Below are 16966 nucleotides of genomic sequence, written 5' to 3' on the forward strand. Positions count from 1 at the left end.
GTAAAGAGCAGGGATGGTAAATTACCCCATCTGGGTCAGATTTGCCAACTTTGAGGTAGTGGAGAGAGTTTAGGAAGTAGCGGTTTAAAACAAATCTTCATAAACATTAGTTGTAGGCTTGTGAGAACTGATAGGGGCATACACCTTTTTCTAAAGCTGCCTCTGAACAGCAATACAAATGCCATGTTGTAGGTTTCCAATTAAGGACAGTTATAATCTATAGAGTGTGCAGCCAATGACTTACAAAGTTAAATTACAGGAAAAGGGGGCAAAATAATACAAGTATATTGCAAATCTTTTTTTTTATTACACATAATTAACTGATTTAAAGTGCAATTTCAAAGTGATTGCTGTTTCTTTAAACAAAATAGTAAGCTATAAACAAGGGAGAGTTTGTAAGGACAGACATGCACAGACATCCTTAAAAAAACATAAACTACAATGATAGCAGTTTAGTTAAAGAAATGTGAGACATCTTAACTTGCAAGGTTAGACGTATTATTTTCTAATAAATTATAGCAATAGACTTGCAAACAATTTTCAAGTGTAATTCCAAGGCTTAATGATCTGCATTTCTACATTAGTTATTAAATATTTAGCAGTTGCTCTCATTATGCGGTGACATAACAGACCTTTAGAGACCTGGACCGGAGGAAAGCTATGTTGTTTTTCTATTGATAATATATAATAATTGTAAGTCACAGCATAACTTTATGCCTCGCTAAGTTTTAATGCTGCCTCTGGTGGAACATTGCAATTTTAAGTACCGTGTGTCTTCACAGTTTACAATTGTCTTCTATTTATATATTAGCACAGGTTTACAGGAGATTATCTCATAATACCGTTTATGAATATTTATGAGTTTCAAAACTTGTTTTTTTGTGATCACTTTTATGCGAACAGTATGATAATTAATTATAAATCTGCTGTAGAAGCTCAGAAATGTGTTTATAATTACTCTGAGATTCATAAAGTGTCTGTAAATATGTTTCAAGCGTCAGACACTCAGTGCTTAAAAACAGACACCATAAACTTTATCATGTAAAATCTGATTGCACAACTTTCCTTTTTTTATTTAACCCCTAGACGCTGTTAAAACATTCCTGCTGTCTTAACAGCGCTTGGCTTTAACGCCGTTAGCACGACATGGAACATTCTACCTTATATGGTTTACTGCAGCCTCCCCCTTTTGCGCAATCAAGAATCAGGCTGAGGGGCGTGCCTAGCAGCATAGGCAGTCCCCCATGGTCTGAGCCCAGCCTTGAAATTACTTGATTGCATCTGCGATTTCTCCAGCAAGTATTTACATTTTAAACACCTGATTTCAGCAGGAAGGGGTTAAAATGATTTTTTAATCAAAATTTATACATACATACCCCCCAACATTTGTGACTGAGTATTGGGGACTTAGGAGGAGGGGGGTGGCCCTCGTCATTTTGAGGGTGGGGCTGTGTTTGGAGTGGTTGAGGGATCATGGGTGGTTAGTGGGCAAGTCTGTGGATGTGTCTGAGAGGTCAAAGTGAGTGTTGGTGGGCAGTTTGTGGATGCGTAGTTGAAATTCTTCAAATAGGGACATGTGGCTGTCACAGAGGGACAGAGCTCAGAATTAAGGACTATCCCTCTCAAATGGGGACAGTTGGGAGGTAAAACAATTCATGTTTTGTGCATTTCATATCAAGGTAAGGCTCGTATTTTAAACAGTCCCCCCCCCCCCTCACCCGGCAGAGGGACAGATCCAGTGGCCTGTTACTGATAGTGACAGTTGTACAACAATTTAGCAGAACTGTTTCTATCCATAGCATTCAGATTGGTGAATTATAATGGTTCATTTACACATGTAAGTGATTATTTTCCTTAGACAATTCACAAAGTGATCAATCCAAAGACTACAAGATTTTTTATATTGTTTTATAGCATTTTTACTTGATTTTGCCCGGCCATCATTGTGCCTTATCGTATCTTTTTGTGAGACATAATTTTTAGGTAAAGCTCGGCAGTGGTTAAATTATCATTTTTGAAGTGTGAACTTGGTACAAATTATAGTTTAGCAGATCCCAGTTATGTTAATGGAAGCCAATAATAGTAAACGGATAATGATATTTAGGGGTAGATTTATGACATGTCGGACGGACATGATTCGCTTTAGCGAACATATCCGCCCGGCATCACTAAATGCCGATAGCATATAATTTATTTATTTATCATTGCACAAGCATTTCTGGTGAAATGCTTGTGCAATGCCGCCCCCTGCACATTTGCGGCCAATCGGCCGCTATCAGGGGGTGTCAATCATCCTGATTGTATCTGATCGGAATGATTGCTGGCTAACAGTACTGGCTAACAGACACACAGTATGTAGGCACTGGCTAGCAGTAACACTGTATGTTAGCACTGGCTAGCAGAAAAACAGTGTAAATAGGGGATAACTAGCATAAACACAGTATTTAGGCACTGGCTAGCAGAAACACAGTATGTAGGGATTGGGTAGCAGAAACACAGTATTTAGGCACTGGCTAGCAGAAACACAGTATTTAGGCACTGGCTAGCAGAAACACAGTATGTAGGGAGTGGGTAGCAGAAACACAGTATGTAGGTACTGGCTAGCAGAAAAAAATATGCTGATACTGGCTAGCAGTAACACAATATGTCGGTACTGGCTAGCAGTAACACAATATGTTGTGCTGGCTAGCAGTAACATAGTATGTCGGTGCTGGCTAGCAGAAACACAGTATGCAGGTACTGGCTAGTAGTGACATAGTATGCCGGTACTGGCTAGTAGTAACATAGTATGCCGGTACTGGCTAGTAGTAACACAGTATACAGGTACTGGCTAGTAGTAGCATAGTATACAGGTACTGGCTTGTAGTAACATACAGTAGTATGCCGGTACTGGCTAGTAGTAGCATAGTATACAGATACTGGCTAGTAGTAGCATAGTATACAGGTACTGGCTAGTAGTAGCATAGTATGTCAGTACTGGCTAGAAGTAACATAGTATGCCGGTACTGGCTAGTAGTAACATAGTATGCCGGTACTGGCTAGTAGTAACATAGTATGCCGGTACTGGCTAGTAGTAGCATAGTATACAGGTACTGGCTAAGAGTAACATAGTATACAGGTACTGGCTAGCAGTAACATAGTATGTCGGTACTGGCTAGTAGTAACATAGTATACAGGTACTTGCTTGTAGTAACATAGTATACAGGTACTGGCTAGCAGTAACATAGTGTACAGGTACTGGCTAGTAGTAACACAGTATGCTGGTGCTAGCTAGTAGTAACACAATATGATGGCACTGGCTAGTAGTAACATAGTATGCCGGTACTGGCTTGTAGTAACATAGTATGTCGTTTATGGGTGCACGTTAAATTAGCCCTTCACTTGTAAATGCCGATAACATATAATTTATTTATTTATCATTGCACAAGCATTTCTGGTGAAATGCTTGTTCAATGCCGCCCCCTGCACATTCACGGCCAATCGGCTGCTAGCAGGGGGTGTCAATCATCCCGATTGTATCTGATCGGAATGATTGCTGGCTAACAGTACTGGCTAACAGACACACAGTATGTAGGCACTGGCTAGCAGTAACACTGTATGTTAGTACTGGCTAGCAGAAACACAGAGTATATAGGCACTGGCTAGCAGTAACACTGTATGTTAGTACTGGCTAGCAGAAACACAGAGTATATAGGCATTATACTAATGACTAGTATAAACACAGTATTTAGGCACTGGCTAGCAGAAACACAGTATGTAGGGACTGGCTAGCAGAAACACAGTATGTAGGTACTGGCTAGCAGAAACACAATATGCTGGTACTGGCTAGCAATAACACAATATGTCGGTACTGGCTAGTAGTAACATAGTATACAGGTACTGGCTAGCAGTAACATAGTATACAGGTACTGGATAGCAGTAACTTAGTATACAGGTACTGGCTAGTAGTATTAAAAAGAGTGAGTGGAATAGTGCGCTAGTGTCGGGGGAGGAGATCAAACACCTTACTGGGTATGCTCAGATCCTTCAATCTAAGCAACAGTGATAAACTTAGAAAAGTGTGGATAGTAAGGGCGCTAAAAGCTAAAGATCTTAGGGGGTAGTGTTTTGTGTTAGTCTGCTATAATTACATTAATATTAGTGGTGCATTGGGTGTAAGAAATTATTTACTCTAAACACAATGGATACATTTTTGAATATTTTTAATAAAGGTTAAAATTTCCCATATAGACACTTATATAAAATAATTATTAGAGACGTCTCTCTATTATATTGGGGATCCAACCAACAATATCACAAATTGTCAAAGTTATGCAATCTTAAAAGTCAGTCTGATTAAAGAAATGTATCAATTTTATGACAATCTATACAATGTTAAAAATAAAAGTTAAAGAATGTAGCAGCCTTGTATCTAAAAACAATATTGAATAAACTCTGTTGTGTTCTTATATAAGAGAGTCCCTCTCCATTTGGAGAGATATAGTAGCTGGAGTTCCTTTACTGCAATGCTATGAGAAACTTGTTTAGTGCGTCTAAGTCCAGAGAGTAAAAAGTTTTTTTTATCTGTACTAGCGTCCCACATATATTTGTTATCTTCTAGTGGTAACGTACCTCTTTTTTCTGGTATCCTCAGGCCGTGCGGTGAGCTGTGTTTCTTCCGCGGCTTGTCTTTGCCTTGTGAAACCGGCATCTGAAGTCACACCCGGTTGTCCACAGGAGCCGCCCCACAGGTGTCAATCACTTATCTGAGGATACTTTTAGGTAGTTACCACTTATAGCGGTTAGTTCCAAATTGGGTATAGATGTCCCCAATATTGGCGATCCTTAGGACAAGTCCCTTATCTTGTGGTAGCCTGCTCTTAGTGCTTTAGGCACGCAGGTTATTTTTGTTCAGACAGGTGTTCTGTTACCAGGAACAGTTCCAACTTTAAAGGGTCAACCCGGATTGTCAAAATGTAGTAGAAATCTGGTGCAAGGTTCTCTCACTTCTACGCGTTTCACTCCCTTAGGAGCTTTATCAAGAATGACCTGAGACCTGCATTTTTTCATGCAACCCTTGCAAAGCAAATAATTTATAAATTAGCTTGGTTAGCTATTATGCTTAAACAGACAATGTTACTTTAACAGAGAATCAATACAGCAACCCTGAAAGAGGAGCAGGTCTCAGGTCATTCTTGATAAAGCTCCTAAGGGAGTGAAACGCGTAGAAGTGAGAGAACCTTGCACCAGATTTCTACTACATTTTGACAACCCGGGTTGACCCTTTAAAGTTGGAACTGTTCCTGGTAACAGAACACCTGTCTGAACAAAAATAACCTGCATGCCTAAAGCACTAAGAGCAGGCTACCACAAGATAAGGGACTTGTCCTAAGGATCACCAATATTGGCGACATCTATACTCAATTTGGAACTAACCGCTATAAGTGGTAACTACCTAAAAGTATCCCCGGATAAGTGATTGACACCTGTGGGGCGGCTCCTGTGGACAACCGGGTGTGACGTCAGACGCCGGTTTCACAAGGCAAAGACAAGCCGCGGAAGAAACACAGCTCACCGCACGGCCTGAGGATACCAGAAAAAAGAGGTACGTTACCAGTAGAAGATAACAAATATATGTGGGACGCTAGTACAGATAAAAAACTTTTTACTCTCTGGACTTAGACGCACTAAACAAGTTTCTCATAGCATCGCAGTAAAGGAACTCCAGCTATTATATCTCTCCAAATAGAGAGGGACTCTCTTATATAAGAACACAACAGAGTTTATTCAATATTGTTTTTAGATACAAGGCTGCTACATTCTTTAACTTTTATTTTTAACATTGTATAGATTGTCATAAAATTGATAAATTTCTTTAATCAGACTGACTTTTAAGATTGCATAACTTTGCCAATTTGTGATATTGTTGGTTGGATCCCCAATATAATAGAGAGACGTCTCTAATAATTATTTTATATAAGTGTCTATATGGGAAATTTTAACCTTTATTAAAAATATTCAAAAATGTATCCAGTGTGTTTAGAGTAAATAATTTCTTACACCCAATGCACCACTAATATTAATGTAATTATAGCAGACTAACACAAAACACTACCCCCTAAGATCTTTAGCTTTTAGCGCCCTTACTATCCACACTTTTCTAAGTTTATCACTGGCTAGTAGTAACATAGCATGTTGGTGCTGCCTAGCAGTAACACAATATGCCGGTACTGGCTAGTAGCAACATGGTATACAGGTACTGGCTAGTAGTAACAAAGTATACAGGTACTGGCTAGTAGTAACATAGTATGCCGGTACTGACTAGTAGTAACATAGTATGCTGGTACTGGCTAGTAGTAACATAGTATGCCGGTACTGGCTAGTAGTAACATAGTATGTCAGTACTGGCTAGTAGGTGCATAGTATACAGGTACTTGCTAGTAGTAACAAAGTATGTCAGTACTGGCTAGTAGTAACATAGTATGCTGGTACTGGCTAGTAGTAACATAGTATGCCGGTACTGGCTAGTAGTAACATAGTATGCCGGTACTGGCTAGTAGTAACATAGTATGCTGGTACTGGCTAGTAGTAACACAGTATACAGGTACTGGCTAGTAGTAACACAGTATGTCGGTACTGGCTAGCAGAAACACTGTCTGTTGGTGCTGGCTAGCAGTAACATAGTATGTCGGTACTGGCTAGTAGTAACATAGTATACAGGTATTTGCTTGTAGTAACATAGTATACAGGTACTGGCTAGCAGTAACATAGTATGCTGGTACTGGCTAGTAGTAACATAGTATATCAGTACTGGCTAGTACTAGCATAGTATACAGGTACTTGCTTGTAGTAACATAGTATACAGGTACTGGCTAGCAGTAACGTAGTATACAGGTACTGGAGTGGCTAGTAGTAACATAGTATGTCGGTGCTGGCTAGCAGTAACATAGTATGTCGGTACTGGCTAGTAGTAACATAGTATACAGGTACTGGCTAGTAGTAACATAGTATACAGGTACTGGCTAGCAGTAGCATAGTATACAGGTATTTGCTTGTAGTAACATACTGTACAGGTACTGGCAAGCAGTAACATAGTGTACAGGTACTGGCTAGTAGTAACACAGCATGCCGGTGCTGGCTAGTAGTAACACAATATGACGGCACTGGCTAATAGTAACATAGTATGCCGGTACTGGCTAGTGGTAACACAGTATGTCAGTACTGGCTATTAGTAGCATAGTATACAGGTACTTGCTATAAGTAACAAACGCCTAGATTACGAGTTTTGTGTTAGAAGCTATGCGGAGCTAACGAGCAGTTTATGCTCACCGCTCACTTACAGACAGCGCTGGTATTACGGGTTTTTACAAACCCGGCGTTAACCGCAAAAAAGTGATCATAGAGCAAAATTTTGCTCCACATCTCACTTCAATACCAGCGCTGCTTACGTTAGCGGTGAGCTGGCGGAACGTGCTCGTGCACGATTTCCCCATAGGAATCAATGGGGGAGAGCCAGCTGAAAAAAACCCTAACACCTGCAAAAAAGCAGCGTTTAGCTCCTAACGCAGCCCCATTGATTCCTATGGGGAAAAAACATTTATGTCTACACCTAACACCCTAACATGAACCCCGAGTCTAAACACCTAATCTTACACTTATTAACCCCTAATATGCCGCCCCGACATCGCTGACACCTACATTATATTGGTTAACCCCTAATCTGCCACTCCGGACACCTCCGCCACCTACATTATACTTATGAACCCCTAATCTGCTGCCCCCAATTAAACTAAATTATTCCTATTTAAAACTAAATACTTGCCTATAAAATAAACCCTATAATAGCTACAATATAACTAATAGTTACATTGTAGCTAGCTTAGGGTTTATTTTTATTTTATAGGCAAGTTTGTATTTTTTTTAACTTGGTAGAATAGTTATTAAATAGTTATTAACTATTTAATAACTACCTAGCTAAAATAAAGACAAAAGTACCTGTAAAATAAAACCTAACCTAAGTTACAATTACACCTAACATTACACTATAATTAAATTAATTCCCTAAATTAAATAAAATTATCTAAAGTACAAAAACAAACAAACACTAAATTACAGAAAATAATAAACAAATTACAAGATTTTTAAACTAATTACACCTAATCTAATCCCCCTAACAAAATAAAAAAGCACCCCAAAATAAAAAAAGCCCTACCCTACACTAAATTGCCAATAGCCCTTAAAAGGGCCTTTTGCGGGGCATTGCCCCAAAGTAATCAGCTCTTTTACCTGTAACAAAAATTACAAATCCCCCCCAACATTAAAACCCACCACCCACACAACCAACCCTACTCTAAAACCCACCCAATCCCCCCTTAAAAACAACTAACACTTACCCATTCAAGATCACCTTACCGGGAGACGTCTTCATCCAACTGGGCAGAAGTGGTCCTCCAGACGGGCAGAAGTATTCATCAAAGCCGGGCAGAAGTGGTCCTCCAGACGGGCAGAAGTCTTCATCCAGATGGCATCTTCTATCTTCATCCATCCGGCGCGGAGCATCCTCTTCTTCCGACGGCTATGACTGAATGAAAGTTCCTTTAAATGATGTCATCCAAGATGGCGTCCCTTCAATTCCAATTGGCTGATAGAAATCTATCCGCCAATTCGGAATTAAGGTAGAAAACATCCTATTGGCTGATGCAATAAGCCAATAGGATTGAGCTCGCATTCTATTGGCTGATTGGAACAGACAATAGAATACCAGCTCAATCCTATTGGCTGATTGGATCAGCCAATAGGATTGAACTTCAATCCTATTGGCTTATCCAATCAGCCAATAGGATTTTTTCTACCTTAATTCAGATTGGCTGATAGAATTTTATCAGCCAATCGGAATTGAAGGGACGCCATCTTGGATGACGTCACTTAAAGGTACCTTGATTCAGTCGTAGCACCGGATGGATGAAGACAGAAGATGCCGTCTGGATGAAGACTTCTGCAAGTCTGGAGGACCACTTCTGCCCGGTTGGATGAAGACATCTTCCGGTAAGGTGATCTTCAAGGGGTTAGTGTTAGGTTTTTTTAAGGGGGTATTGGGTGGGTTTTAGAGTAGGGTTGGTTGTGTGGGTGGTGGGTTTTAATGTTGGGGGGATTTGTAATTTTTTTTAAAAGGTAAAAGAGCTGATTACTTTGGGGCAATGCCCCGCAAATGGCCCTTTTAAGGGCTATTTGTAATTTAGTGTAGGGTAGGGCTTTTTTTATTTTGGGGGTGCTTTTTTATTTTGTTAGGGGGATTAGATTAGGTGTAATTAGTTTAAAAATCTTGTAATTTGTTTATTATTTTCTGTAATTTAGTGTTTGTTTTTTTTTTGTACTTTAGATAATTTTATTTAATTTAGGGAATTAATTTAATTATAGTGTAATGTTAGGTGTAATTGTAACTTAGGTTAGGTTTTATTTTACAGGTACTTTTGTCTTTATTTTAGCTAGGTAGTTATTAAATAGTTAATAACAATTTAATAACTATTCTACCTAGTTAAAATAAATACAAACTTACCTATAAAATAAAAATAAACCCTAAGCTAGCTACAATGTAACTATTAGTTATATTGTAGCTGTCTTAGGGTTTATTTTATAGGTAAGTATTTAGCTTTAAATAGGAATAATTTAGTTAATGATAGTTATTTTATTTAGATTTATTTAAATTATATTTAAGTTAGGGGGGTTAAGGTTAGGGTTAGACTTAGATTTAGAGGTTAATAACTTTAATATAGTGGCAGCGACGTTGGGGGCGTCAGATTAGGGGTTAATAAATGTAGGTAGGTGTCAGCGATGTTAGGGACAGCAGATTAGGGGTTAATAATATTTAACTAATGTTTGCAAGGCAGGACTGGGGCGGTTTAGGGGTTAATATATTTATTATAGTGGCGGCGATGTCCAGTTCGGCAGATTAGGGGTTAAAAAATTTATTTTAGTGTTTGCAATGTGGGAGGGCCTCGGTTTAGGGGTTAATAGGTAGTTTATGGGTGTTAGTGTACTTTTTAGCACTTTAGTTAAGAGTTTAATGCTACGGCGTTGTACAGTAAAACTCTTAACTATTGACTTTAAAATGAAAAATTGACTTTTTGGCAGACTCGTAATACCGGCGCTATGCAAGTCCCATTGAAAAAAGAGGATACGCAATTGACGTAAGTGGATTTGCGGTATTTCCGAGTCTGGCCAAAAAAGTGAGCGGTACACCTGTAACTGCAAGACTCGTAATACCAGCGGGCGTTAAAAAGCAGTTTTGGGACCGGCCAATGCTGCTTTTTAAGCCTAACGCACAACTCGTAATCTAGCCGATAGTAAATTAAATTAGCACTTCACTTGTAATCTAACCCATATTGTTGTATTCTGTCACAGAAGCAGTGCACTTTCACAGATTACTGACATTGTTGGCTTTTTGAAACGTGTACCTTGCACTCTTGATTTGCGCGTACAATAGAAAGCAGAAGAGTAACTTTTTTCAGTTCTGTTTTCTACACAGTTAAAAGTTAAATAACAAATAAAAAAATTCATCAGGAAAAATATAAAGAAACTGCAAAAATGTACTGTTCCCGCTCTGTATTGTGCATGCTAAATTAAAGTAAATGGTACCAATTGTCAAAAGGACAGCAATATCACTGATCTGTGAATGTGCACAGGGTACAAAAGACTTAATTTCCAAGATGGCGGCACCCAGTGTGAAGATCCAGAGTTTCACTACCCAGCACTTTTGAAAGGTTAAAATAAAAGGATAGATGTGAAGAGAGCTGCAGGCATGAGAGAAATCAATAGCATGGTGAGTAGTAAACTTCCTACTGTTATTGTACCCAGCAGTTTAATGTCCCTTTAAGTCATTAGTGGGAGAAGAATATTGAAAATTTTAATATAAAAATAAGAATTATTAAAAACTACTTCTAATGTTACCAAAATGTTGTTCATTCAACACTTTAATACATTCTGCCAATATTGTTTTCTTTCTCCAGTCCTGAGAGATGGATGAAATCTATTTTAAAAGCTGGTACTTGGATTTCATACCTAATAGTATTACAACTATAGAGTTCTCAGCTGTATTGTGATTGTATTTCTGAAGATTGCTTCCTGTTATTGAATATAACTGGTAATATTCTTTCATGACAATAGATTATTAGATTTGGACAATTACTAAAGGTAACTCATATTGAAAGTGTAATTCTATTTTAATGATAAATTTTACCACAAACAAAAACTGTATGAAAGATGTGTGCTGCTGATACTGTAATATATTGTTCAGGATTATACTACATTTTATTTAATTGTGTCTTGAATTTATATTGCAAGCTTCTAAAATGTTCCCAGTAAAAAGAAGATATCACCAGAAATCTACTGTAAAAAAGTAGAATTTTCTAGTCCACTTGCATTATTGCAATGTTTAGGGATATATTATGATTCTCGTGGTGTACACTCAGAAGTTTGGCTTTGTTCCAGATTAATCTTCTCAAAATGGTGTTACAGCTGGGTCATTTTTGGTATAATCTGTAAAACCTATCTCCTAAGGCTTTGAATTGGAACCAGAGCAACACAGCTGTCAGCATTTACAGTTTAGCTCTTAAAACCATAACCCTGCATCAGTTTACACCCATTCACCAACATAGCTAGCTTCATAAATTTAGCTGAAATTGAGCAATAATCAATACTTCATGTTCAATGGTGCAAAACTGAAATTAGTATAGATTTTCTGACTGCTACACATTTAAATTATTCAAACACTTACTACATGTTATTGTAGTTTTCTCATTACTGCCCTATAAATAATGTCTTATGATGCCTAACTGTATGATATCTCAGAGAAAAGTCAAAATCTATTTGTTTTAGATGCATTTTACCCTTAGGAACTCATATCAAATGCAAACAGGAGTAGATTTATGGGCTGTATAAAGACATCCAACATTACTCTCAGAATTTCCTTTTATTTCTGTAAAGGGAAAGCTGACAGATTTTTTGTTTCCATGAATATTCTATTGACCACAATATGGAACACACAAGGTATTACATATTAATATAGCTATAAAGAGAAATCACTATTGTATGGGGTTTTTTGGTATTCTAAAATAAATATCAGAAATGTTATTTTTACTATTTCCTGTTTATAATAAATATTATTTAATTAGACCACCTGTTCCAGTTTATTTTTTTATTAGAACACCATTTGTGCAGACTAATATTTTATTTCTAATTATCTTTAATTAAACATAAACTCCATTTAAAATATCATTACTTTAGGCATGTATACATTTAAATAATTTAACTTCCTTAGCCTCACTGGCTGTCAATCTTATCCTAGTGTCACTCATTTGTTCCGAAGGGACTGAGAATATCTTGATAGATGCAGACATTTTAAATATGAAAAGAATAATTTTAATAGGGCAAGGAAAATCTACTTGTCAAATGTCTCCATTCTTCATATGTATCCAAGTTCTTTATTCAAACACAAGAGAAAATGGATAATCCACTAAGAAATTGTGTTGGATGTTGGGTTAAGCAGCAATTATAGAAAGAAATTACATAAATGAGAATAGTGTGCACAATGCTTTGAATAAAATGATTAAGGTCAAGTTCTGTGAAGTGATTACATTCTAACAAAGACATTTTTTGCAGTACTTTGCTTTCTACTCTCAGAGGGTTATAGTTATGGGTGAAAGGCAAAAAAAATATATGAGCGCAAATTAACTTGTGACAAGGACAGGCCAAGGTGGTAATGGTTATAGACTGTTGGCTGATTGATGTCCTCATTAATAAGCTGATCATCTCACTACATCTCAATATATTTGGCAAATTACTTTTACTGGCAAATATATTTGTTTAAGGGGGCAGTAAATATCTTGTAATTAGAAGACATTTCCATTGTGTTCCTGCAGAATAATTTCAGCCAAGTCTAAACATTATTAAAACAAATTAACATCTTGTTTGCCGCAATTGTTTGTCAATAGCCAAACTCTAGCCACCATTTGCTTTATTTAGAGGAGCCAATCTAGGCTTTAGTCTACCGACAACAGACTAGGCTATTCAATATCATAATGTTAATATAAAGTACATTGTTTTGTTATCTGTTAAAACCAGTTAGAGTAAGCTATGTAGCAGGGTTAGCCTTGAAAAGTCAATTTTCAGAGGGAAATAAATCATGGAAGTACATTGCATAGTTATTTTATTATGCATAACTACAACATTTTGGACTAGATTATAAGTGGAGCACTAAATTATTGTGCGTCAGCAAACAGGCAAATTTGATAAATAACCAGCCATTACAAGTGGCTGGTAATTGCTACCATGAACTTGCGGTAGTAATTAGAGCTTCAAAAATTAACCAGAGATTAGATCTCAAGAAAGCAATATTTAGCGCTCCACTTGTAATTTGGCCTTCAATATATAAATCTATTTTTATTAAAACTAAAAAACATAATTTATGTAAGAACTTAGCTGATAAATTTGTTTCTTTCATATTGGCAAGAGTCCATGAGCTAGTGACGTATGGTATATACAATCCTATCAGGAGGGGCAATGTTTCCCAAACCTCAAAATGACTATAAATACACCCCTCACCACACCCACAATTCAGTTTAACAAATAGCCAAGTAGTGGGGTGAAAAAGAAAGGAGTAAAAAGCATCAACAAAGGAATTTGGAAATATTGTGCTTTATACAAAAAAATCATAACCACCATAAAAAGGGTGGGTCTCATGGCCTCTTGCCAATATGAAAGAAATTAATTTATCAGGTAAGTTCTTACATAAATTATGTTTTCTTTCATGTAATTGGTAAGAGTCCATGAGCTAGTGACGTATGGGATAGAAATACCCAAGATGTGGAACTCCACACAAGAGTCACTAGAGAGGGAGGGATAAAATAATAACAGCCATTTTCCACTGAGAAAATTAAATCCACAACCAAAAAAATAAGTTTTTCTCATAAATGAAAGAAAAAAAATTAAAACATAAGCAGAGGAATCAAACTGAAACAGCTGCCTGAAGAACTTTTCTACCAAAAACTGCTTCAGAAGAAGCAAATACATCAAAACGGTAGAATTTAGTAAATGTATGCAAAGAAGACCAAGTTGCTTCTTTGCAAATCTGATCAACTGAAGCTTCATTCTTAAAAGCCCACAACGTGGAGACTGATCTAGTAGAATGAGCTGTAATTCTCTGAGGCGGGGCCTGACCCGACTCCAAATAAGCCTGATGAATCAAAAGCTTTAACCAAGATGCCAAGAAAATGGCTTAAGCCTTCTGACCTTTCCTAGAACCAGAAAAGATAACAAATAAACTAGAAGTCTTCCTGAAATCTTTAGTAGCTTCAACATAATATTTCAAAGCTCTTACCATATCCAAAGAATGCAAGGATTTCTCCAACAAATTCTTAGGATTAGGACACAAAGAAGGGACAACAATTTCTCTATTAATGTTGTTAGAATTCACAACCTTAGGTAAGAATTTGAATGAAGTCCGCAAAACTGCCTTATCCTGATGGAGAACCAGAAAAGGAGATTCACAAGAAAGAGCAGATCATTCAGAAGCTCTTCTAGCAGAAGAGATTGCCAAAAAGGAACAACACTTTCCAAGAAAGTAGTTTAATGTCCAAAGAATGCATAGGCTCAAAAGGAGGAGCCTGTAAGGCCTTCAAAACCAAATTAAGACTCCAAGGAGGAGAGATTGATTTAATGACAGGCTTGATACGGACCAAAGCCTGAACAAAACAGTGAATATCAGGAAGCTTAGCAATCTTTCTGTGAAATAAAACAGAAAGAGCAGAGATTTGTCCCTTTAAAGAACTTGCAGACAAACCTTTATCCAAACCATCCTGAAGAAACTGTAAAATTCTAGGAATTCTAAAAGAATGCCAGGAGAATTTATGAGAAGAACACCATGAAATATAAGTCTTCCAAACTCGATAATAAATCTTCCTAGAAACAGATTTACGAGCCTGTAACATAGTATTAATCACTGAGTCAGAGAAACCTCTATGACTAAGCACTAGGCGTTAAATTTCCATACCTTCAACTTTAATGATTTGAGATCCTGATGGAAAAACAGACCTTGCAACAGAAGGTCTAGCCTTAATGGAAGTGGCCAAGGTTGGCAGCTGGACATCCGAACAAGATCCACATACCAAAACCTGTGAGGCCATGCTGGAGCTACCAGCAACACAAACAATTGTTCCATGATGATTTTGGAAATCACTTTTGGAAGAAGAACTAGTGGTGGGAAGATATAAGCAGGTTGGTAACACCAAGGAACTGCTAACGTATCCACTGCTTCTGCCTGAGGATCCCTCGACCTGGACAGGTACCTGGGAAGATTCTTGTTTAGATGGGAAGCCATCAGATCTATTTCTGGAAGACCCCACATCTGAACAATCTGAGAAAACACATCTGGATGGAGTGACCACTCCCCCGGATGTAAAGTCTGACTGCTGAGATAATCCACTTCCCAATTGTCTATACCTGGGATATGAACCACAGAAATTAGACAGGAGCTGGATTCCACCTAAGCAAGTATCCAAGATACTTCTTTCATGGCTTGGGGATTCTCGAGTCCCACCCTGATGATTGACATATGCCACAGTTGTGATATTGTCTGAAAACAAATGAATGGTTCTCTCTTTAACAGAGGCCACACCGGAAAAGCCCTGAAGATAGCACAGAGTTCTAAAATATTGATTGGTAACCTCGCCTCTTGAGGTTTCCAAACCCCTTGTGCTGTCAGAGATCCCCAGACAGCTCCCCAACCTGAAAGACTTGAATCTGTTGTGATCACAGTCCAGGTTGGATGAACAAAAGAGGCCCCTTGAGCTATACGATGGTGATCTAACCACCAAGTCAGAGAGTGTCGAACATTGGGATTTAAGGATAATAATTGTGATATCTTTGTATAATCCCTGCAACATTGGTTCAGCATACAAAGCTGGAGAGGTCTCATATGAAAATGAGCAAAGGGGATCACGTCTAATGCTGCAGTCATGAGACCTAAAACTTCCATGCACATAGCCACTGAAGGGAATGACTGAGACTGAAGGTTCCGACAAGCTGAAACCAATTTTAATCGTCTCTTGTCTGATAGAGACAATGGACACTGACTCTATCTGGAAACCTAAAAAGGTGACCCTTGTCTGAGGAATCAAAGAATTTTTTGGTAAATTGATACTCCAACCATGTCTTTGAAGAAACAACACTAGTTGATTTGTGTGAGATTCTGCTGAATGTAAATACTGAGCTAGTACCAAGATATCATCCAAATAAGGAAATACCGCAATACCCTGTTCTCTGATTACAGAGAGTAGGGCACGAGAACCTTTGAAAAGATTTGTGGAGCTGTCGCTAGGTCAAACGGAAGAGCAACAAATTGGTAATGCTTGTCTAGAAAAAAGAATCTCAGAAACTGATAATGGTCTGGATGAATCGGAATATGAAGATAAGCATCCTGTAATATAATGCCCTGCTGAACAAAAGGCCGAATAGTCCTTATAGTCACCATTTTGAAAGTTGGCACACTTACATAACGATTCAAAATTTTCAGATCCAGAACTGGCCTGAAATAATTTTCTTTCTTTGGGACAATGAATAGATTTGAATAAAACCCCAGACCCTGTTCTTGAAAAGGAACTGGTATGATTACCCCTGAAAGCTCCAGGTCTGAAACACACTTCAGAGAAGCTTGAGCCTTTACTGGATTTACTGGGATGTGTAAGAGAAAAAAACCTTCTCACAGGAGGTCTTACTCTGAATCCTATTCGGTACCCTTGAGAGACAATACTCTGAATCCAATGATTTTGGACAGAATCTGCCCAAATGTTTTGGAAGAATCTTAATCTGCCCCCTACCAGCTGAGCTGGAATGAGGGCCGTACCTTCATGCAGACTTGGGGGCTGGCTTTGGTTTCTTAAATGGTTTGGATTTACTCCAACTTGAAGAAGGTTTCCAATTGGAACCATATTCT

At 37.9% G+C, this 16966-nt stretch overlaps 1 protein-coding gene across 1 annotated transcript in view; it reads left to right on the top strand.

Moving 5' to 3' along the window:
- Positions 1-1570: 1570 nt before the first annotated feature.
- IQCJ (IQ motif containing J) overlaps positions 1571-16966 on the top strand; it is a 92961-nt gene continuing 77565 nt past the window's right edge. The window contains exon 1 of the mRNA XM_053711793.1: positions 1571-1679. Within this exon, the coding sequence (XP_053567768.1) occupies positions 1656-1679 (24 nt within the window). The 5' untranslated portion in view covers positions 1571-1655. The remainder of the gene's footprint in view (positions 1680-16966) is intronic.

Source organism: Bombina bombina, chromosome 4 (assembly GCF_027579735.1).
Source record: "Bombina bombina isolate aBomBom1 chromosome 4, aBomBom1.pri, whole genome shotgun sequence".
NCBI lineage: Eukaryota > Metazoa > Chordata > Amphibia > Anura > Bombinatoridae > Bombina > Bombina bombina.